Source organism: Phoenix dactylifera, chromosome 14 (genome assembly GCF_051530095.1).
Source record: "Phoenix dactylifera cultivar Ajwa chromosome 14, Ajwa_hap1_PhDact_Kaust_v1.1, whole genome shotgun sequence".
Lineage (NCBI taxonomy): Eukaryota > Viridiplantae > Streptophyta > Magnoliopsida > Arecales > Arecaceae > Phoenix > Phoenix dactylifera.
In genome coordinates this window covers 24,277,251-24,301,375 of record NC_143203.1, presented here as the reverse complement: position 1 = coordinate 24,301,375, position 24,125 = coordinate 24,277,251, and the positions used below count along the sequence as shown (strand labels likewise).

Genomic DNA, 24,125 nt, shown 5'->3' with positions numbered 1-24,125 from the left:
GTACTCATTGCCACATGTCATCCCCCTTTGTGATCTACTGAAGAACCTTATGTAGGATAGCTTTGCCCCACCATCTTGCTTTGATCCACAAGAGAGGAGAGAAATTCTATCCTACACCATGGGCACCATGTGATGGTGCACCACTCCAATCATAGGTGCTTATTTTTGTGGGCTCCATTCATCATGTGATTGCAGCGATCTTGAAGGAAAAAATATTACCTACACTGCATGCACCCATATGGCCATGCAAGCAACCAATCAAAACTGCTGATTTCTATGGTGGTGCACTAAGATGTATGCTCGATGAATAGAACCTACAAAAACCTGCAGCCATGATTGGTTGTATGCACGGCCACGTAGTGCATGCAGTATTGGCAATAGTTTCTCTCTCTCATATGCATCTTCTATTCTGTCAACCCACCACCTTTTCTGAATTTAGGCTAGTTGTAGACCCATGGCTGATCAAGCACAACATCCCTCATGGGCTCATGGCTTACCAGGCTTTTTGATGCATGTTGTCCACTCGGAAGCTTAACAAATCAATTGATGCAACTCAGACAGTTTTTATTGTTATCACTGCAAAATGCATACAACTCAGACAGAGTATTTATTATCAGGTACAAGAAAATGCCCAGCTCAATTGGGCTAATTGACGTTTCAGTTTATCACCAGCAAGCCCCAAAATGAATAAATAAAATTTGCCAGATCAGGAGAAACGTGGGTCTCGAGTAACTGAGCTTTGTAAAATGTATACAAAAATGAGAGCCTGAAATAGTATAAATGAAGACCAAGCAATTCAGTGTCCCTCTCCAGGAATGCCAGGTAGTGATTTGATGTTTTCATTTCTGTACTTGATTATTTTTGGATTTGTACTGATAAACACTAGGTGAGCTTTAAATCACATATTTAAAACCTTGGTATCTGCTAGTCTCTTAGAGAATGTTCTCACTGGCTTTGTAGAGTTCTTTTCCTAAGCCTCACAAGAGTAGTCTTCTAATGTCACTGAAGTTTGACGCCAAAGAGGAAAGGAACTTACCTGCAAAGAGAATTCAACGAGAAAAAACCGTCCTTAGTGAAGGGTTCCCAGTTACAGGTTATAGACGAAGAGCAGTTAAGCAATTACCTCCCAGTTGGCCATCAAAAACACGATGATCAGCAGACAATTTTAAGCTCATCCTTGTAACAACTCCAGGCTTCTCAATTCCTGAAGATTCTAATAGATATAATTACTTGCAGATTTATAAACATGGGTGATGTATTTGAGAGTGCAGAAACATACCATCGCTGCCGACCACAGGTTCAACAACCTTGTTACCTCGGCCAACAGCAAGAATACAAGCCTGCAGAAAATTCAAGCAGACAATTAAACTCAAGAGGTCTAGACATTTGTAGCAGTTCTAAGAAATATTGGTCTCGTGTCCAATCCTTGCTTGGTAACTATTTAAAAATGAAATTGTGCAAATATGTTCCATCAAGGCAAGCACTAGCTCAATAGGAATATTTACAAATCTGGACCCAAAGAAAAAACAATGCAATAGCTAGTATTTAGGCACAAACAACACAAAATGGGCCTATACAGCATTGTATCAGATGTACAACCCATGGACCATTGAGATTTAAGACGAGCTCCAGCTGGAACCAACAGAAGAGTCTTGGAAGGTTTAATGAAGTGAAGAGCAAGAGCCAGTACTTAATAATGTTTAATAAGATAGCTGTCGATATCAAAAGTACTAGAATGATTAAGAAAATCCGAATGAAGAAATTAAGAGTCTGGCATAGCGGTTAGCTGAATCAATATATCATTGTATATGTTTATGCTGATATGTGCAAAAGCTGACAGCAAATCTACCCAGAGCATAATGTTCTCATATTAATATATTCATAGATGTTTACGCTCATAATGAGGGGTAGGCTCAATAAATGCCAACTCCAAAGCCCTAAAAAAATTTGGAATTTTTTAAGTGAAGTCGGCAAATCGCTTGCCAACTTCACTTAAAAATTTTCAAATTAAAAAAATTTCGAATTTTTAAGTAAAGTTGGGAAGAGGTTTGCCAAATTCACATAAAAAATTTCAATTTTTTTAGCCACGGCCGCAACCTTGGCCTCTGCCGCTCCCCCACTGTCCTCTGTTGGCGTCTGCCGCCGCTTCTTCTCTTTCCCTCCCCCGCTCGCTTTCTCTTCTCCTTCTCCGGCTCCGGCGGTTTCTCTCTCGGTACGAGCTTGGCACGACCTCTACCGACTCGTTCCGCCGGAAAATCAGTACGGTGCCCGGTACCGGTTCCTCCGACCCTGGTGACCCTAAAATGAGATGACGGATTGGATCGATATTTAAAACAAGACCTGCTCAAATTTGTTAGCCTTTATTTCTGCATTATGTGTGAGGACTCGTGCGGGTGTGTGTTTAGTCCCATGTCGGTTATTTGCCGAGAAGATCTTGGGTACTTATACAGGACTAAGGAGCCCAAAAAAATACCTTCCGACTAGCCTTCTTGGGCAAAGTCCTGGATTGTGACAAATGGTATCAGAGCGAACTCGGTCCATAGCCTATATGGACTAGGGAGCACTGCAGGACGGGTTCATGGAGGCTGACCATGGGCCGATCATAGTGCTTGTGATTAGATTTGAATGGATTTGAGCTCCTAGCCTGATGAGGACATCAGGAATTAATGGAGTATGTGAGGACCTGTGCGTGTGTATGTTTAGTCCCACATCGGTTATTCGCCGAGAAGATCTTGGGTACTTATACAGGACTAAGGAGCCAAAAAAAATATCTTCCGGATAGCTTTTTTGGGTGAGATCCTGGATTGTGATAAATGATATCAGAGCGAACTCGGCCCATAGCCTATGTAGACTAGGAGACACTGCAACATGGGTTCATGGAGGCCGACCATAGGCCGATTGTGGTGCTTGTGATTAGATTTAAATGGATTTGAACCCTTAGCTTGACGAGCATGTCAGGGCTTGAACAGAAAAAATATGTGAGGACCCGTGCGGGCGTGTATTTAGTCCTACATCAGTTATTCGCCAAGAAGATTTTGGATACTTATACAGGACTAAGGAGCCAAAAAAATACCTTCTGGCTAGCTTTTTTGGGTGAGGTCCTGGGTTGTTACAATGTGTGCGCATTATGAGAAATCATTTAAATATCAACTTCATTATCTAGAAGAAAAGCATGTAAAGCAACACTCTTGAACATATTTTCAATCAATAGGATGTAATTTGACAGGTACCATGGCAAAGGAGCCTATGATGATGACATGAACACACATGTTCAGGCAGGAATGGCAGATTCTTTGAGAAAACAACACACACGTTTGCATTGACACGTACACACATGGACATGCACATGCACACGCACAGAGAGAGAGAGAGAGAGGAGAGGACCTGTGGAGGGTTAATAATTGCACAGAAATGGTCCACAGGAAACATTCCAAGATTTGAGATGCTGCATAAGATATAAAAATATGAGTATATATAGTGTCTATTGCAAAAGATGATCAAAGCATAAGATACTTCCCATGGTAACCTTGAACTGTTAAAAACTCACCTGAAAGTCCCACCTTGAAACTCATTAGGTTTAAGCTTCCCAGCTCGTGCATTCTCAGCCAATTCTTTGACCTGGAGATTGCTCAAGAAGAAGAAGATGGAGCCAATTATAACAGTTCATGTTTCTTTGCTCATATAGAAATCAGAAAACAAATCAGCTTCTACAACAAGAATGCATTTAGATATCTATAATAGAAAAGGATATTTCAAATCTAGACTCTAACAACTCTAGAGTGGTTTAAAAGAGCATTTAATGCATTTCAATTAATGTTGCACAACTCTTGATGATTTGCAAATGCATAATAATAATTAAAGAGTAATCAAATCGAGTAAATATCCAGCAGTATCTAAACAACTGCACAGCGAACATAGCATCTTCGCCAGTTCATACAGAAATTTACATAACTAACAGATTTTGCTTGCACATATTGAAGCCGCCACCTAATTCAAGAACAATGAAATTTAAGACACAGAATTTCAACAGTAAGTTCAGCAAAATTTATAACTATTAGATTTTGCTTGCACATTTAAAGATTAAAATGCTGTAATCTAGATCAAAAGAACTTTGCTTACTTCCAAAGATATTGCTGATAATGTTTTCTGATCTGCATTCCTTATGATTGGAGTCATTAAGCCCTGTACAACATATATTACCAGTCAAATTAGCTATACTAGTATAAACTAATATCATTTTTAGGGGCAATCTGGGGGAATTACCTTATCAGTAGCAACTGCTATCGATATGTCAACCGAATCACACAAAGAGGGTTCCCCTTTCTCATTGTTCCAGTAAGCTGCTTGAGCATGCATGGATTAGTAGTCTATACCATTAGAATGAAGCAATAACAGATGTGGAACATGCATTCTATACATGGGCTGGATTCTATTGTTATCCTCTGAGTCAGCATTTGGTTATTCTATAAGATAGTCTTAAACCTAATTATGACACTGAATTGGCTTGGCAAAGAATAGAGTTACAAATACTAAAAATATTTGCCGGTTATGTTTGCAAAATATCCACATGCAACAAAAAGTAGTGAGCATTTACTTAGTCAAAAAATTCTGTCAAGCCGAAATGTTGAATGCAGGACAATCAAGAATAGATATCAAAAAGTGAAAAGGGAGCGAGGCACACAGAATCTGATGAAACTTGAGCACCATTATGTGTGAAAAGATATTTTTTACAATGTTAGACACTGACAGGATAAGATTAAAAAGGTAAAGACATTCTAAATGCCTTCTACAAATCTGAACCTATATAATTAAGAAGAATTATGGGCTGGTTTTAACAATTTATTTTTCTCATGGTTACTGAGCAGCAATATAAACATAGAGGATCCTCAAGGGTTGCAGCATCAAAGTGCATACTAAGATAGGCATGACTGAGCACCATAGAAGCTCAAATTGGTACCTAATGATTGGGTTTACATTTTCAGCAAGAATTCGGTATAAAATGGCTTTTCAGTTAATAGCCCATGCCTCAAAGATGCATCTCCATATTGAACCCAACCTAATTTTCTGATCATTCAGAAACATTCCATTCTAGGAAACCAAGGGGGGTATCTTCCAGTTTCCTAAACTCAAACCACATAGTAAGGCAAGTGTCCCAATCAAGGATTGCCGAACCGGGCTGTACCGCCCGGTTCGGGCCAAATCGAGCCGACCCCGTCTCTGACCGAGTTAGTTCGTGCATGGAAAACGGTTCCGGCTCTATAGAGGCCAAAATCACAGTAATTCCGGCTGGAACCGGCCGGTTCCGTCCATCCGGTTCGGTCAGAACTCGGTGCGAACCGGTCAGTTCGCACTGAGTCTGATTAATTTTGCCACTGAAGCATCAGAAAATATCAAAAAAAATCAAGAAAACAATAAAAAATCAAATTAGACTTAAATTCATAGAAAAAGTTTGAAAAGAAAAAAACTCTAAAAAAATTAAAAATACGGTGTGTGGATGCATGAACCAAGCCAAAGATTGCCGAATGGGAGCCGACCGGTTCGGCCCCTAGTACTGGTTCGGCAATCCTAAGTCCCAACCCACCACCTGTCTAGGTATTATGAAAGATACACTCTCTAGCCCCAAGTTCGGTTGACTAGGTATTTAGACTCAACTGATATAAGGTCGATCTGAAGTGCAGAGAGTCATAAGGATTTTAATTTTCCAGTGTTTTTTTTTGTAGTTTGCAGTGGTCTTATAATGGTACTCCAAATCATTAATCATATATCTTTGACGTGATGCCTCTCTTTTCCCTTCTCTCTAATCGTCCAACATTATTATTATCACAGAATGAAGTGCATTAAAACATGCAGATCTTGTTTTTTAAATTTTAAATATGTATACTGAATAATCCTTGCATAAAAGGTAAAAGTAAGTTGTATCCATTATTTATATATTACTATACATATTTCTGAGAAAGAAAAATACAATGAGTCAATTAAAATCATCTGCCATTCTAGGTCTATTTGGTCTAGCTCGATATTGCAGCTTCTCACCAGTAAGTTATATAACTTAAATTCTAACAAAATTGGACAAGGTTTAATTGTTCATCAATTACTGATATATGACAGCAGCTAGAAGCTCCACATCTCTGACCATTGGTGAACAAACAGAGACTTTTACCCTATCATATCAAAAATTAGGCAACACAGGAAATTACTAGTTGATGTGTTGAGGTAGGTTGACTAAGCCTGCCTCAATTGGTTTTGGTCATGATCAGATAATGAAATCTGCAGTTTCCCGTTGTAACTCAGAAGTTTAAAAAAAAATAACATGTATTTCTCAATGGATTGATTTTTGTCCTGATATGAAATGACTCATTTCAGCATAGAGTGTCCTACACTGTATTTGAAGCCTTACCATTTGCCTCAGGTACATTTCTCAATGCAAGTGCAACGGCTTTTATGACAATATCATTAACTGAAACTTTCAGATTGTGCTGCTCTGCAGGTTCAGATCACAAAAAGGGAGCAATAACATCATCCAAAGTCAGTAGATGCCCGAAATACAAAAAAAGTAGAACTGTAAATTGAATATAGAGTTCTCTCTCTCAAAAAAAAAAAGAACATAGAGAACTAAATTGGTGAAAGATAGAACTGCACACTGCTTACCTTTAAGTTCATTTCTGAAAGCAAGTAGAGGATCCAGAATGACATCTGGTAACAAATCGAAAATAATTCAACAAGCTGAAAAGTTGATAGAACAAAATGGTCAAGCAATGAGGACGAACCTGTAGACAAATATAGATGTGGAGTGCTTTGTTTTGATTCCAGCAACCGCTTTGCAATCACCTAACAAAAAAACACACTCAGCAACATCATCAAACATAGATTTTGGCGAAAAGAAAGAAAAGAAATACAATCAATCTTCGAATTTTAGTAAAACCGTATTATGGTCTCCTGTGAATCACAGTCATTTTAATTTTATTATGTCAAAGTTACAGTTTTCCATCATGAGTTGCAATTGGTGGAAAAATAAAACAACACTTGCTCAGGAATATGCAAACATAAACATACAAGAAGGTATATAACATCTTGAATCTGTAAAATGAACTGGATGTGCACAGAAACCTTGTTTAATATGACTTTACTGTAGGCCTGCTTTCTGATTGAACTTCACCTATTTCTATAACAAGACAAAGACACCAACTATCACACTCACAAACTGGAAGTTTATACACATGGAGTATGACTCTGGACCCTACAAGCAGGATAGTGTATGGAAGCACTCCTCTGTGTTATCATGGTAGCTGGCTCTAGAAATGCTAAAAAGATTTAGTTGTTTCCAGAAATTACAAGAGGGTGCATTTTCATATCATGAAACTCACAGAATTTTCCAATTTTTGTAGTATAAGTAGCTGGTACAGTTGGTTCCCCAAAACATGTTCCTCAAATCTAAAAGCTTTGTCACAGAACATTAGTTTTTAATGAGATTTCACATTCAAATCATGATTTATGAAATTAGTAAAATATTGGTTGGTGTTTCTCTTCTCCAATGCTAGCCTGTCTCCAAGAGAGATACGTGAGACAGTAGCATCACAAGAGGATTCAGGTGACAACGAAATACAAGCCGCCAAAGATTTTTAGCAGAAGTTTCAGAGATGAGCAAGTAGGGTTTGCAGGGCAATCCACAACTCAGCTATATAAGTGCACATGAATAATAGTTTATCGTAGAGATGAAAATGTTTGTGACATCATTTCATATGTCTTGTGCCCTTATCAAGTAAGAGAAGTGCAAAATAGGGAATTAGAAAGTTGTAAAAGCTCTGCGGCAGGTGGTGATATCTAATTTACTAAAGAGAAAAACTGCTTTCTTCAATGATTAAAAACTAAATCTGCAAATACCATTTGAAGTTTGAACAAGTCAATCCAAGTGGATCCACCATGGAAAAAGGCCACAGTGTTCAACTAATGTGGTCAATCATTCTGCTACCCAAGCTCTAGTAGTGGGATTCTAAGAAATACTTAGGGGTTGAATAAACAAGCCAATATCTGAGCCTATAAGAATTAAAAGCATAATGAAAGCATGAACAATATCATTACATTTTCTTTATTTTTTTTTCCACAGGTTCCCGATATTACTTCAGAGGTTAGATGATGGCTCAACTAATGCTACTATTTCAAAGTTGATGCTTATCTGATTGGCAAGGGGAACCTTGTTAGAAAGAAGAGGAAATGTTAATTTTGCACAAATCAACTAATGTCTTCATTGACCAACCAATTAGTAGCAGGTAGGATGGCTCATCTTCAAGATAAATGTACATAGATTTCTTTGTAATTCCCACTTAGATGTACATATTCCCTTCCAATGAATGGGAATGCACATCTAATAGACCTTTAACAAAAAAACAAAAAATCTACCTTAAGAAAGAGACAGCTAGAAGTCACGGTTATTATTACCACGTTAAAAAGATTACTAATTCTGGAGACCAAAATTTTGAAGAATCATGAATTTTCTTATTCTACTTAAAAAAGCTGTCATGCTCAAAAGCATATTTTGTAAATTAATAAAATCTACCTTGCGTATCTGAGTATTTGGTAAATCTTCATGAGTATCCTTGTCAAGTAAAGGGGTGGCAGACTGGGGTGGTGTATGAGAAGTTGGCTGAGAGGTATGTGTCGACCCAGATATCTTTTCTTGAGAAGACTCCGAAATTCCTGGAGGTCCTCCTCCAGACATAATTGCTGCTAACACATCCCCTTTCAAAAGAGTACCACGGGGGCCTGATGCCTTCAATGAAGACGGTTCTAGTCCATATTCTGAAATAAGCAACCTTGCTGATGGGCTGATTCTGCTGAAATTTGGTTTTTCAGATCTCCCTTCATGTTTCACATCATGAGTTAAATCCTGAATTGATTTGTCCTGTTTGGCCTCGACTCCTTTGGGTATATCAGCTGGTAAATTTTTAATTTCATCTAGATCTTCAACCTTGCAAATCAGCAGAAAACCAATATCAATAAAATAAATATTTCTATTAAAGTAACAGATGTAGATAGCATAGAAATGGCACCATTTATGTAAAACAATAACACTGTGATATATCTAATTATCTATAGTTTAGATTCTAATCTTCCTGGATCAATAAGACCAAATATGGAAAATTTTACTTGAGTAGATAACTAGAATTTCATGAAGCATATACCGTAATTGCAATAGGTTGTCCTACAAGCACATCCTTTGAACCTTCAGGTGCTAATATCTTAGCCAAAAACCTGTTGAGATTTTTATCAGACAAATTGGATAGAGTTAAAAGTTGGGCAAGGAAATGGATCAACTGTTATGAATGCCACTGCCATTACTATTTTCAAAAGAAAAAAGGTGGACACTAAATTAGAAGCGGATTACAATAAAACTAAATTTAATGCTATACACGATCTCCATTATTTCATCATTTCATGACTACATTATCTGCAATGACAGAGACTAAGAAAGCTATTTAAACAAGTGTATCAACATGGTCAAAACATGAAAAGGCATTTAACCAAAAAAGTCACCAAGGAAGAAGAGATACAAACATGATAACATTTAATGGAAAATACATACATATATGGGAGGCAAAGCATCATTTTTTCCTCGGGCAAGTACAATAAACTCTCAGTTACAACCATGGTTGCAGGCTTGCAGACTACAATATTTAGCGAAGGTTGCCATCATAACTTTCATCTAAAAGGATCTGTTCAATTCCTAATATCTAAATCCTTTACCATCACAATTCATTTTTTTTTAAAAAAAAAAACTCTCATAACTTTAGTCCACTATTACGAAGAAATTTAAATAGTTACAAGTGCCCATGTTCAAACTTAGTTGAGCAAGAAAGCTCCCCAATATACCTTATTGCTACCTAATGGTTCATGTTCTATCACTGAGATTACAAGATCTACATGCATCTCCGGACAATAATTACTATAAAGCAGATGGATTATACCTTAAGAAACCATAGAGAGGTAGAAGAAGGATATCATACCAAGGTTTTAAATATTGAGGATCAGGACCATAATGATCCCTAGCCAGTAAGGTATGTGCCATACTGCAAATCATACTGGAACAATATACCAGCCATTGTTGGGCCAGCTAAAATGAGCTTAAAAAATAAAAAGAGAGCGTATCCAACAGTAGGGTCAGTGCAGGTTAGGGTGACTCGGGGCAATATGGGTTGATAGAAATTCAGTGTGAGGATGGGAGATTGTTTGGGGATATTATCCAGGTTACCCTATACGAGTCCCTAGATGGTACTGTACAAACAGGACAGTATAGGACCAGTATTGGAGTACTCCATAGTACAATCAATGCTGTAAACAGGGCTAGCTGAAAAAATATGTATTTCCACTTCCTGATTAGCAAGCCATGCAATTGACCTAGTCACTTCTTAATAGTATCTAATGGATGCATGAGAGCAAGATCCGAATTTGCTCCACAATACTCCTAACATAAAATGGGTCATGAGCCAAGTCAGAGGATCCTTACCCAAGTCTAAGAGTTAGTGTTTATTCTATGCAAATGGAACTGAAGGTGCATGACTACTTCAAGAATTAAAGTGTGGAAATCATGTTGCTTATACAAATTCAAAGAATTCTAGGAAATTGTTCTAGAATTTGGTAAAAGCAGCCAATAACTCATAATCTTATTCCTTTTGAGTTTCATTGGTTCGCTAACCCCAACTATCTTATTTTTAGCACCCTTTCTTTCCCTTTGTCTAGGATATCTAAGCAAAGATCAAACTTCAATTGCCTAGGGTTCAAATGATTCCCCAGTCACCATGCAGATGTATACAGTATATTGTGCAACCAACTTATAATGCACCCCTCTCAAGAGTAGCTGATGGCAGGATATTTGCGTCTTTGAGAAACTCACTGCTGTCACTACAGGTTATTTTACAGCAGGAAGAACCACTAAACCAGCCAGCTAAGTTAAAGAATCACTATCCAAGCAGTCACTGCACACTGAACCTCTATCAATTTGCAGACATACTCCACAAATTCCCCTTGCTCATGCCAATCATCAGAAGTGGGAGAATAAAGTAAAAACTGAGGTTATACAGCATCATAGAATTGATCAAAAGCAACTAAATTAGTCATTTTCCAGCAAGTGCAAAGACTGAAGAAAACATAAAATTTACTAATGGCTATAAAATGTTCGAAAGGAAAAAAAGGTAGTTAAATCAAAACATTAAGGTCCCTAAAGATCTGGAAGAAGGAGATCTCAAAGCCTTCGAGTATTCTCAACATCAAATGGCGAGGGCCAAGGCTCGCCACAAAAATAGACAAGGTCTTAGCAGAAATAATAGGCTGGAACTTAAACCATGTCAATTCTCTTAAAATTATCACCTCTCAGGAAACCTTGATTGATATTGAAAAATATAACGGAATAAAAGTTAGATTTGATAGATGATTCCTTTTGATTTCAACTCAGAGGAAACATTTATATAAAAATGCCACCTTTGAGAACGTATGTGAAATTAATGGGCCTTAAAGGATATTAAAGGGTAAAGGGAAAGTTAATAACTTTTAGAAGTTGGGTTATTTGGAAAGAGCAGCATCATCAAGTTCATGAGCATATATATTGGTACCACCTACATATGACATAAATCTTTTAGTGAAATTGTCATGTCACTTTCTAACCTCAAATAAGGTCTTCTATTCTCTTTCAAAGAACCTTCTAGCAATAAAAGAAATTTCAAATTAATGCAAGCTCTCAAAATGAGAGGTCTAAAATATGTATAGCTTAAATGTTACTTGCACCACATACATTGTGATAAAATATAATTTTATATTTATAGAAATTTCTCAAATGGCAATATAATTTGATCAAAGATCAAGCTAAGTATTATTACCCCTCTTCAAGAGTTTCAAATTCAAGAGTTGCTTTATCTGTCTCTATCTCGCATAACACATCACCCACATCAATCTGCCAATATAAATAAACAGACAGCAAGAAATGGCTTTAGAGTTGCAATAAGAGGAGAGGATAGGTTTCCAAGTTCCCTACCAAAAGGGTCATAATATGAATGTTTCGAATTATAAGATATTGAACTAAAACAACTGACCTTATCTCCTTCTTTCTTCCTCCACTTTGCAATGTTGCCTTGATTCTGAGAGCATCACATCAAAGGTCAGCTTTTAGTTTTAGGCTTTTGAGAAACTGAAACAGCTGATGGTGATTCACTTTTCCTGTTTTACTCACCATTGTTGGGGATAATGCGGGCATTTCAAGAACCATATGGGAAGCAACTCCTGCATTGACAAATTGAAAAGTAACAAAAATTTGAGATAAGTCCCATGATGTCAAATTAAGTGATAGTTTTGTGTCAAGATAGCCTTCTCAAGGCAGTAATGTCAATTGTACATCCTTGCCGAGTCCCTTGTTGTCAAGTGAAACTTAATACAATATACAATATCGCCTATCCGTTATATCACCCAATAAAATAATGGGTAGGAGCTCAAATCAAAATCAAAGGCGAAAGCACTTCCACAAGATTAGAGTTGAAGACAGAGTGATGCTTGTGAAGATTAGGCAGAGGGCACAAACAAGTAGGATTAGATATATGTTGCAGTGGAGGCTATGCATGAAGGTAGAACAGGTGGTTATAGATACAAACTGAAAAAATAGCAACGACTTCTCTCAAACAGGAAATCAGAGATGGAGTTTCTCTGCATATGGACCATACAAGCTTAATAATAGATGATGGAAATTTGCAATATTAGCACCCAAAGGTTTCAGTAGAGTTTCATTTCGCTATATAGGTCATGGATAACAAGGAAGACCATATATGCTGTAAAAATATTGGGTCTTGCATGTAATGTCGAGATCTAGTGGCTATGTGGTGCCTTAGGCACTGGCATGGTGGTCCTCATGGGAATCGAGGATGATTGTTAAGATAACTTGTTCTCTTGATAGGTCATTTACAAAGCTCATGAAGAAAATTGGATGTAAAAAGGGAAAGTAGAACCAATACTGATTTAGCGAATGCCAAGGTGTTAATTGATATTAAAAAAACAAAAGTTTAGTCTATTTGGTTCATGAATTTTGATAAGTTGGATAAACTTTCAACAAAGTATTCTAGTAGCTTTTTCTTTAACTCAAAAGGTCAATCTCGCAATCGTCCCAAGCAAGATTCGCCGTCTCGGTACCGGACTCCCTACCGTTGCCACACTAGCACGGTGTTGGTACGGTACACTATGATTTTTTTTGGCGTACCGAGTATCGGTATATCACCTATACCGGATACCGGTACGGTATGGTACGTCTGGTACCGAACCGATACAGTATGGTACATTCTGTACCATCCGGTTCAGGCCGGTATGGCATACCATTGTTCCAAGATGTCCACAATATCAATGCTCAGTGTTAAGTTGATGAGGACAATGTGAGTAAATGACAGGTTAACTAACAGAGTACTAGTTAAAAAACAAATGATGAAGGTGAGGATACTATCTGTCCTAATGAGCTTTCAAGGGTTCAGATGCGATTAGCCTCAATATGCTCACTGTGCAGAACTAATTGGCATTACCTGCCTTAAGTTATCAATGGAAGGATAGTATAAAAAATGGGCTTCCTTTCCTTTATGTGTCAGTCTTAGGAAGGGCATGGATGCAATGAGGTAGATTAGGGTTGCAATGTGCATGGAAAGACTTTTAGTGGTCCAATTGTATCCTTCTCCAAGACATCTAAGAAATAAGAATGGACTTATACCCTTGAAGAGATAATTCTGTGTTCTTCGAACTGTAGAGTGATCTAATAACGGTGCTTATATAGATTAAAAGATATAATTATGCTTTTCAGAATAAGATTCATTCCACTGTTATGAGGTTACAGGGATAGCATAATTTCCAAGAGGGCATTATTTGCTTCTCTGTTAAAACTTACTATTCTGATAAGGGCTCTTCAAGCTATTGGCATGCTAGAACCTTTGAGGAATAACTTCAATCCCAATCCCGACCTCTTCTCCGCTAACCCCCCCAAACCCCACTGATTTAAATTATTTTATTTCTCATCATCTATATATAGTTGGTGATAATATAATAAAATGATTCCTCTTACATGTGATTGAGGAGATATTTGAATGTGGGAGACCCAATGAGAAGGCAATAATCAGCTAAAGCTAAAAGGTATCCCGTTAACAAAGGACTAAGCTTGAAAAATCCAGAATTGCTTGATGAGAAAATGCTGATAGCATAGTAGACTTTATGCATAGTTACAGGATCCCAGAACAGATTCAAGAATGTTATAAACTGGGGCTTTGTCTAAGAACAGTCTTTAAGCAACTGTTTAGTTCTTGGTTTCATGAGAACAATTTTCAATTGGATAAAAACAAGTTTTAAGAATGGCGTAGAGAAAACATCCTTTTTTGTTGTTGGTGGTGTTCGGTTACTTTGGTAAGAAAAGGATTTAGGAGGGTTGAAAAATGAATTAACAATCAAACAGGTGGTAGAGGAAGAATAAGAATGACTATATGGTGGACGTGTGTGGAGTGGTGGAGAGAAATACAAGCAGTCACGGGGGAGGGGGATGAAGGGTGAAGGGAGGATAATGGAAGAAGGGGAGAGTGGAAGGAAAGAAGAAAGGGCAGGTGGGAAAGGAAGGTTTGAAGAGAGAATGAGGAATGGTGGTGGGGAAAGTGGTTGGGAGAGAGGAACATGAGCAGCAGGGCAGGGATGGGGCTGATGAGGATGAGGTGGAGGACATGGAGGAAGAGGAAGATGGCGAAGAAGATGAGACCGAAGGTAGGAGAGGAAGGTGAAAAGAGAGAGAGGAAGAGGAAGGAGATTTGGTTACTAAGAGGGTGGTTACTAAGGATGTGATGAGGGAGATAGGGTTTCTAAGAGGTTTCAGAAAAGTACTGACAAGAACAAAAAATGGGTCCCTTGGTATCTCATAAATTCATCCTTTGGGTTATATGAGATACTTAGATTACCTAAAACCTGATTAATAATTAATAAGTTGCCAAAACATATGAATTAACAAAATCTAACAATTATACAAATCATGTTTTCCTGCAACCCAGTGACCGTACAGCCCCTAAGTCTAGGAGACTATTTTTATAAAAAAAAAAATGTTTAAAATGGCCATTAAGTTACTTCTACTTCATACTTTGAAAGGCTGACAATAAATATGAGTTTCAAACACGTTTAACCAATTGGACAACAATTTAATCATATGTTTCTTTCCTTTTTCAAATAAAGAATCCTCCCAATCAAGAGATAAGAGCAGATTTCTAACTTCTCATATATCTAGTTGGTTAATCCATTCAAAGTGTGTAAAGGTGAACTCAAATTTTGCTTAGAAGTATAATACAGCATTAAACATAGTTGTTCGCTATTAGTTTGCCATGTGACATATGTGACATGATAACCAATTTACATTATCCACAAATGCCACAAGCATAAACATAATGTACCCTACAGCTTGACTAAACCAATATAGTCATAAATATCTGCAAAAGGTAAGTAGAGATAATACCTTATGTAAATTTTTCCATGAACTTTTCACATAAAGGACAGTTAGATAAGCATCCTTTTAACTTTTCCTAAACATGTAAATGTTGCCTCCCTCCCTCCCCAACACCCCTAAGAAAAAATGGTAATATCTTACCAATTACTTAGAGAACTCCATGAGCACAAACATTAAACATGGTACCATGGTCTGCCGTACCGCCCCGTACTATTCAGTATGGGGCATATTGTACCGTATCGGAAGAAAACCGGTACAAACTTAACTTCAAGTCAGTACAAACCCCATATCGCCCGTACTGAGGTGTACCGCCTCGTGTCGAGGCGCATACCGGCGTGTACCGAGGTGCACCGACCTATCTCGAGACGTATTGAGATAAAAATTGAGAAAAATAGTTAGAGTTCTATTTCGGTACAGGGATGTACCGTACCGTACCGATAAGGTACTGATTTGGTACTTGATACCAAAATTGCGGACCCTTGCATGGTACCAACGAAAAAAATAGTATGGTAAAACAGTGTATATATATGTGCCATGTGTGGGTAGAGCTACACTCGAGTGAATCTCCATTTAGATCCGATCAAGTCTAGATCGGACAATGAGGGTCTCACATGATAATCCTAGCCATTAAATGTGATATACTACCTCTAAATTGCATACATATCCAAAATTATGTGATTTGAAGATCTCAAGCTTATGTATCAAATAGTTAAAAAAAAGGATCATTTTGTGTTATTTAAACTAAGATACGTTATATCGTACCAAACCAGATAGTATAAAACGTACCGTACCATACCAATTCGGTATCGGTATATAGTACGAGGGAGTAATGACACTCGATACACTAAACCAGTCTCCGTACTAGATGTACTGACACAGTAACAAGATGGCATCGATAGGGAGCCTAATCCGAGATGGCGTATCTTGATTTAAACTGTCTAATTTTTTGATCATTTGATGCATAGGCTAGGGATCTTTAAATCACATGAATTTTTGTGTGTAAACAGTTTAAAGGTAGTACATCACATCCAACAACTCAGATCATTGATGTGGAATATCTATCGTCTGCTCTAGATCTGATCGGATTTGAGTGGAGATCTACTCAAGTGTAGCCAAGACTATCTCATACATACATACATATATATATATATATATCATAATTGAGGACATCAGCAAAGAAATGATACCTGTAGATGAGATACAACGAACTCGAACAAGTAACTGCATTGAATAATAAATATTAGTACATGGCCGCATAATGAAAGGATAATGAAAACAATTTGCTGACCAACCTCATCACATAAATGGCTTCTTGACAAGATACTGGTCAATGCTAATGAGGAAGACCTATGAGAAAAAGATCGGGAAAGGTACAAAGGATCACATTTTTGTTGGTTTAGACACCAAAAATATTTAAGTGCATATTTGCATGTATTCTTATAACACTTTTCATCTACAATCTTTAATATTTGAAGGTATTAAAAAAATCAAATGGTTGAACAGCATGCATTTTACAAAGAAAAGTTCACAATAATAAATCATACATGGTGTGGGCATGTCCAACCTGTAAAGGAGAGAAGATCATACATGAGTTGATGAGAAAGGGAAGATTCAAAAAATTGTGGATGGAAGTTGGAGAAAAGACTCAAAAATCTTGTGATGGAAGTGATTTTAGACACCTCATACCCCTAAGTAGGAATGACCTTGGTACTGAAGGATTAACAAGTCGACCCTAAATATTTGGACAAAGTCTTGAATCTCTTGATATTAATGTCATGATTAAAAATATATTTCTTTTGCACTAGGATGGCCTAAATTATTGTGGGCACCATCATCATTCAGCATAGGCATGTGACTCCACTTCCTTGGTTGATCCATGTTCAAGCTACTAAAGTCCAAGGCAATATGCCTGACCCACCCTTTTTCTTGGATGCAAATTCAAGCTACTAAAGTCCTTGCCAATATGCACCATCCACCACCTTAATTATCCTGAAAGATGTTATACTCAGTGTTTCCAAAAAAAATCCAGCACTTTGATATATTGGCATGAAAAATATTTGAGAGATCACAAATCAGCATACACTGCATTGAAAAATGATACATGAGCATCATATTGATTTAGCGATCCCCAATAACATAAATTTTAGATGTGAATGGGGCAGGCTAGCACATTTATCTACAGATAATTGAGCCACTATCGTCCATATCAGCATGCATTCCTGCCTTACAATGCCAAAGTATCTATTGGAAAAGTTTAGACTAAAAGGTTTCGTAGGATTTTCCACACTCCCATATTACATATTAATTAAGGTCACATTTGTTATGTTCTTATAACTAATATGCTCTCCTGCTTAAATGTGCAAAAGTAGTTTTGTGCTTCAAACAAGTTCATAATAAACATATTGAAGTACATGAATATCATGTTTCAACTAAACTTCTGTAGATGATATATCCTGTTTAAGTCCAGAAAATGTTAGAACAGTCTCACATATACGTTTACCCACATGGTGATAGCAAAAAAAGCAAGTAACACCTGATCTCTTTTTTGAACTAAACTAATAACAAGTAAAATACTTCAACATAAAAATATAATAATACGTGACATATCTGATATCATGCAACTAAAGAAAAATCATCTTAGGCAAAAATCCACTTCAAAGCCATGATGATAAACTGGTTCATTTGGTAGACAACAAAGTAAATGAATAAATGTGATAATAAAGTATGTGACGTACCAAGAAGGTAAATTTAAATTTGCATACCTTAGATGAGTACCATTACCAATGCCAAACAGAGAGGGACCCCGTGCACGGGCCAAACTACACAAAAAATTCAGAAAGCAATAGAGAAAGATAAATGACACATAATGGTAATAGGCTCGGAGACTCATTTAAGAAAGAAAATAGAAGAATAATTATAATATATAGTTGCCGCTCATTATTGCTTGGTAAAAGGAAAATAACTTTTACCCTGCCTAAACATATACAAAGGAAAATCACCCCAACCACAAGCATATCTAGGAAGATCATATTTACTTAGACATACTTTGACAAACTATTGTGTTTTACGAACTAAAACAAATGATGATGATGATGATGATGTATGAACTAAAACTAATTGAACAAAAGGACATACTCAACAGGTTTGAAACTAATTGAACAAAAGAAAAGAAGTCAGAACACAATTTTCTTCTCCCCTTTTGACGAGCTTCTAAAGAACTCCTAAATTCATATAACTTTTAGCAATATTGCATAATCTAAAAACCGTCAACACAGTCAACCATGAGAGTTCAATTTGATGCCCTGCACTAGCAGAGTTAGAAAACAGTTAAACAAATCAACATCCAAAACTTTAGAGCAACTTAACCTGAGAAAACAGCTACTTCTAGGAGATTTGACAAATTAGCTACACTAGCTTTAGAATTTCGGTATGCTTGTTCACATTGATATTTTATACTTATGTATAATAGATTTCATACTTATTTATAGAGTTATTTTTGTATCAGTTCTGCATGTGTAATTCATTGGATTAGTTTGACACGAGTCATCTTATAACTTGGTTCAATTTATTTTAGAAAGATTTCCTCTTTTTGCAACTTACTTCAAAAAAGTTGCTAGTGCTGTTGGAAACTACACCAAGAATGAAAAGAATACAACTACTATAACCCCCCCACCCACGTGATACACTCTAAAATATCCATGCTTTACCATTGGCAACAACACCAAGAGAGGAAAGAATACAACTTACTATAAAAATCCACCTGATACACTCTAATATATTGATGCTTCATTCAACATGATATTTGTCCGAACATTATTAATGTAGACAATCCAATAAAAACCAGGTACAGATCAGGTAATTATGGCCACCTCATCCCATTAGAGACAGGAAGGATAGACCGAGTTTGATCTAAAACATAAGATTTTGGTCAAATGGATTTAGAGTCCATCTAAAACGAATTATCTTGTAAGAACAACATAGATTTCATCCAAAATAAATAAATCTCATTGTACATGCTCATACTAGGTCAACCACTTCCTATATCCTCAATGATGCATCCCTCCATGTCCTTGCTAGTTTTACACTTTTACCACGAACTCAGCATAAAATTCTAATTTCTACCTTGTTAATCTTCTTTTCTTGGTCTTTATTACCCAACATTGTGAATTCTAAACCATACAAAATTGGAAGCACAGCTTGAAATATACCAAATATCCCTAAATGACAGACCAAACCCTTTCAAAACCATCACTTACCATTCTAATTGAAATAAGACCCATTAAAAAATTAAAAAAAAACAGGTCTTTGACTATATACTTTGCAATATAGTTATGGTTGTTGTAACAATTGTTGTCAGCTGTCATAGCAAGAAATAACAGACAACATCAGTGAACTAATAGCATTATTTGATTATGTCATTGTTCATAGAATGAAAACATTGGCTTTAAAGTGGAACAGAGATTTGATGTATATGGATAGGGTTATCATGCTCCCATCGCTAGGATTGTCAAAAGAACAATTTGTTCATGAGCACTTTATGTTCGGCTCAAATTTTGGCTTGAGCTCAGCTTGCTTGTTTAGTAGATGAGACGAGGTAGAGCTAGGCTTGACTTGCTTCAACTCAGTCGACAAAACTAGAAATAGAAAGAAATAATTCATATACTTTTTAGTTATTATTTATATAGTTATTATTTATAGATAAAAATTTGATTTAATATTAATTGTTGAAAAATAATATAATTTACATAAAAAAGAATGCACTTTAGCAATAAAATTGAGATATAATGGTGGAAATTAGTTCAATATATATTATATGATATAAATATATGTGACAGCCTTGACGGGGACCTTGGTTTCTCACTAGATCTCTTAAATGAGATCTTTGCAAGCAGCTCAAGTTCACTTGAAATTAAATGAGCTTCAAGGTCAGCTCGACTACAAAAATGGGCAAAGCTTGAGCTAGGCCTAGCTCTTTCAAGCTTGACTCATTTAGACCTACCCATTATATCAACTTTCTGAATTTGTCCTACCAACAAATGACAAGTTTGCCTCCCATGTAGGTACTAGATAGTTTTACATGTACGTGAGCATTTTGTCATTTGGCCCATGCCATCAATGCCAAGGTCAGCGAAACTGTTCCGAACCATGCAGTTTCGGTCGTACCGAGCCGTCCCGGCAGCAAACCGGGACGGTTCTAGCAACGAAAACGAAATCTATTGCCAGAGGGGGAGAAGAAGAAGAAAAGAGAGAAAAAGAGAGAGTGAGTGGGGAAGGAGGGGTAGGGAGAGGGAGAGGAAGGAAGAAAGAGGGAGGTGGAGGCTGGCTGGCGAGCCATGCAGAGGACGCTCCTCCGAGCTCTGCAGACGGAAAACAAGCTGGATCCCCTGTTTCGTTCAGAACAAGGGTCCGACCCCTTTTTTTTATTTCACGATTTTTAAGTAAAGTCGGCAATCGCTGCCGACTTCAATTAAAAATTGCGAAATTAAAAAAGGGCTTGACTTGCCGACTTCACTTAAAAATTGCGAAATTAAAAAGGCCCAAGCCCCTATTTCGAACGAAACAGGAGACCCGGTCTGTTTTCTGCCCGTCTGTTCGCCCTCCACTGGCCTTCGCTGGCCCTCCGTCGGCCTCCGCCACCCCCTCTCCCCCCCTTCTCTCTGTCTTTTCCTCTCTCTCGTTCGCTCTCTCCTCCGCCTCCTCTACCATGTCAGGTCTGTACCGACTCGTGCCGCCAAGCAACCGGTCCGGAGTCCGGTACCAGCACAACAAACCATGTTCAATGCACAAACTAGTAGAGCAATTATTGCAGAAAAAATTGCACCAATAAGGTCAACTGACAATGCCTTCATTTGTGTAAAATTATCTAGTGCAATATATGTGGGAGGTAAAGTTGTCATTTGCTGGTAGGACAAACTTACAAAGTCATTTCATAGGTATGTACTTGTATATGCATGTATATTACTACAATTAGAAGAATAGTAAAAAGTTTCAATAATGGTTGCTATTCTCATAAAACATCTATTATAATGGGATAAAAACCAAAATCAGGCGTTATCTGAAGTCCTTTTATGTATACACTATGCAGTAGGAGGCCCCTTAAACTGTCACGATAACCATTATCACGTCATAAGGGTAGCAATTGTTGCTGGCCATATTATTAGCATACAAAAGTTTTCCTTGAGTCATCTAGCATAGGTCTATATGACCTAAAAGCAACCCTCCATTTTATCCTCCCAACATTAATTTTTCTTCTTTAGATGTCTTTTCATCTACCTCCTCATTCGATTATACAATATATCCAAGATAACAATCAGAGCACATTGTGGTATCACTTGGCAGTTAAATCTTATTGGGGTCCCAATCCCATTAAGTTTCCCACTTAAGATTTACAATTGTGTACTAAATTGTTGCTCTACTAGTTTTTAGGCCCTTATTCTCTAAGTATTTCCTCCATAAATTGAAATTAACATTTTTGTAACCTTATTGTGTTCTCTTAAATCAACACCATATTATGTGCAATTGGAAAATAAAATAACATCTTCCTAACTATTAGCAAAAGTCCAACTAGATGACTAGTGTAGTCAAATGTGGGATTAGTGTTGATCCTTTGCGTAAGCCAATTTGATTAGCAATTCATATATCTCAATACAACTGCTACCAACAGTTGTAATAGCCCCAACATCATGTACCCCTCCACTCCAACATACAACTAGTGCATATCTTTTCCATTAATAGCCACTAAATGACTTCTCCTGGAACACTTCATATGCTTTTTTAGCATATTTCAAGATTGAGTCTAGATTACATCTTCTTTCCCCCCTTCTTTTTGGAAAACAAAAAAAACTTACCATCAATTGCCTAAGGAAGAAGGTAGCCTCCATTTTTAGTCTTCCGACTAAAAACAAAGCGGTTCTCTCTAATTGTTGCCATTTTCCAAGTCTTTGCTCCATTGCTTTTTTCCAAAAAATCATGGTGTTACTTATAGGTTTATTTCCCTAATAAATGATATAATTATATGATACCTTCAAAGTCATAGATGAGTACTCTAGTACTTCTTGTTCGTTTGTCAATTTTTGGCTTTTAAGCTAGTTAACCAAGTTAATGCAATTCCTCTGTTGATTTTCTATGTAATTTCATCCATTGTATCCTCTCTAAAGGTACCTTACGTCTCTTGATCAACAAAGAAATACCTAACAACTCCCCAATTGAACCAACTGAAAAACAAATTCCACTCACAGATCCTTAATTTAAGATTTAAAGTAACCTTTATATCTTTCTTTAATCTCTCCATCTTTCAGTGAAAACCTATCATCCTCACTCCTAAAGCATCTCACTTGATCTGTATCAATAGTATTCCTCTCTCTCACACACACACTCTCTCCCTTCCTAACTGATTTAGAGGATCCCTACTAGCATTCTTCTGAAATCAACCCATTATGCAACTTACAGTAAGCAACATATTTAACCTTACTAGCTATTTTTCTAACTCTGTCAATCTTTATACATCTTTTCCAAGACCCACTCATGTGTAACAATTCCTCCAAATTTTTTTTTTGATCAAGAATTTATTTCTATTTGTGATTCATTATGCTTATAAGTCCCTGCTGGATATATTAAAAATTCCTCACTATGTCTATGTATTTCTGAATTCTTTTCTTTGTCTGAGTTCTGATATTTGAGAAACACACCCTCATCCACTTCACCACATTGATTCTACCATAGACCTACAGATTATATTTAATTCAATTTCCACTGAAATAAAGTAAATCTTTATATTACTCTAACAAACAAAGAATCAGAGACATACATACGATCAGCGGACTGTGCACGCATAACATTGCGTTAGGATGTTGAAAAATTAGACTAATGCTATAAGATTAGAACACATGAACAACAAATGGAAAATTTGCAAGAGCTTGGGCGATCTACCCCAAGAGAAGCGAGCGAACGTTCGCCATGACTTTGCCCGGGGCTCCGATTGCTCGATGCAAACCTCTTCCCTCTATTGGGCCATACTTCTGACGGTACTTGAAGGAAACTTTGAGGTGCTCCAATTACCAAAAAAAACTTTCTGGTATGAAAGATTTAATCTGCCATACATCCAAGAAAAGGTAAACGAGATAAAGCCTCAATACGTGATCGCTCAAGAAACACCCACGAATTTTTTTCAAAACTTCAATTGAGAGTTCAATTATTTCAAACTAAATCCAATAGAAAAACAACAAAGTATAAAAGAAACATCAATGATTCGATCTGAAGCAAAATATAGAATTGAATGAATCTGAGACCATACGTTGATCTGATCTCCTTCTTACTCTCTGGTTTCAAGAAGTCCGGGAAGATCCCAAACAAACGCAAGAAAAGTAAATTTCCGCAGAAAAAAGAAACCAAATTCTTGAAGAAAAATGGAGGGGAGAGAGAGGGGCAGAAGGAGAGAGGAGAGAAGACGATGCGAAGGTGTACCAGCTCTTCGGGAGACGTCTTTGAATGGCCGATCAAGACAGCGTGCCGCCGCGTGGTTGGGGGCGGAGAGAAGGGTTATGGGAGTTGCGATGAGCGATGTACGGAGAAGTACTCGAGTCCGGTCCGGGCCGCCTCCGGTCCACGTGTTTTCGAGTTCGGGCGGAGGATGTAGATAGCC

At 37.2% G+C, this 24,125-nt stretch overlaps 1 protein-coding gene across 8 annotated transcripts; it reads right to left on the bottom strand.

Moving 5' to 3' along the window:
* Window positions 1-543: 543 nt before the first annotated feature.
* Window positions 544-24,104, bottom strand: LTA3 (Dihydrolipoamide acetyltransferase, long form protein). 8 transcript variants are annotated; one of them, XM_008789782.5, is made up of 20 exons: window positions 23,948-24,104; window positions 23,414-23,574; window positions 18,247-18,303; window positions 16,777-16,831; window positions 16,672-16,705; window positions 12,218-12,267; window positions 12,081-12,125; window positions 11,868-11,941; window positions 9,180-9,249; window positions 8,555-8,965; window positions 6,768-6,828; window positions 6,649-6,693; window positions 6,398-6,481; window positions 4,264-4,340; window positions 4,120-4,182; window positions 3,548-3,618; window positions 3,385-3,445; window positions 1,280-1,340; window positions 1,124-1,204; window positions 544-1,036 (listed from the first exon to the last, which is right to left on the bottom strand). In XM_008789782.5, exons 2-20 carry the CDS (start codon window positions 23,440-23,442, stop codon window positions 978-980), a joined length of 1,488 nt encoding a protein of 495 aa, XP_008788004.1. In that variant the 5' UTR covers window positions 23,443-23,574; window positions 23,948-24,104; the 3' UTR covers window positions 544-977. The 8 variants fall into 8 exon arrangements, with proteins under 8 accessions (XP_008788004.1, XP_008788001.1, XP_088567160.1 ...); XM_008789779.5 differs by having other exon boundaries at window positions 1,124-1,213; window positions 23,948-24,092; XM_088711034.1 differs by having other exon boundaries at window positions 23,778-23,994.
* Window positions 24,105-24,125: the final 21 nt, after the last annotated feature.

Bases quoted from the DNA above. Each gene is read 5' to 3' on its own strand.
- LTA3 (XM_008789779.5), bottom strand. From the start codon at position 23,442: ATGGCGAACGTTCGCTCGCTTCTCTTGGG. The intron at 16,706-16,776 runs GTTGGTCAGCAA...TATTCAATGCAG, and splicing joins GAAGCCATTTATGTGATGAG to TTACTTGTTCGAGTTCGTTG. The intron at 1,341-3,384 runs GTCCTCTCCTCT...AATTTTCTGCAG, and splicing joins CAATTATTAACCCTCCACAG to GCTTGTATTCTTGCTGTTGG.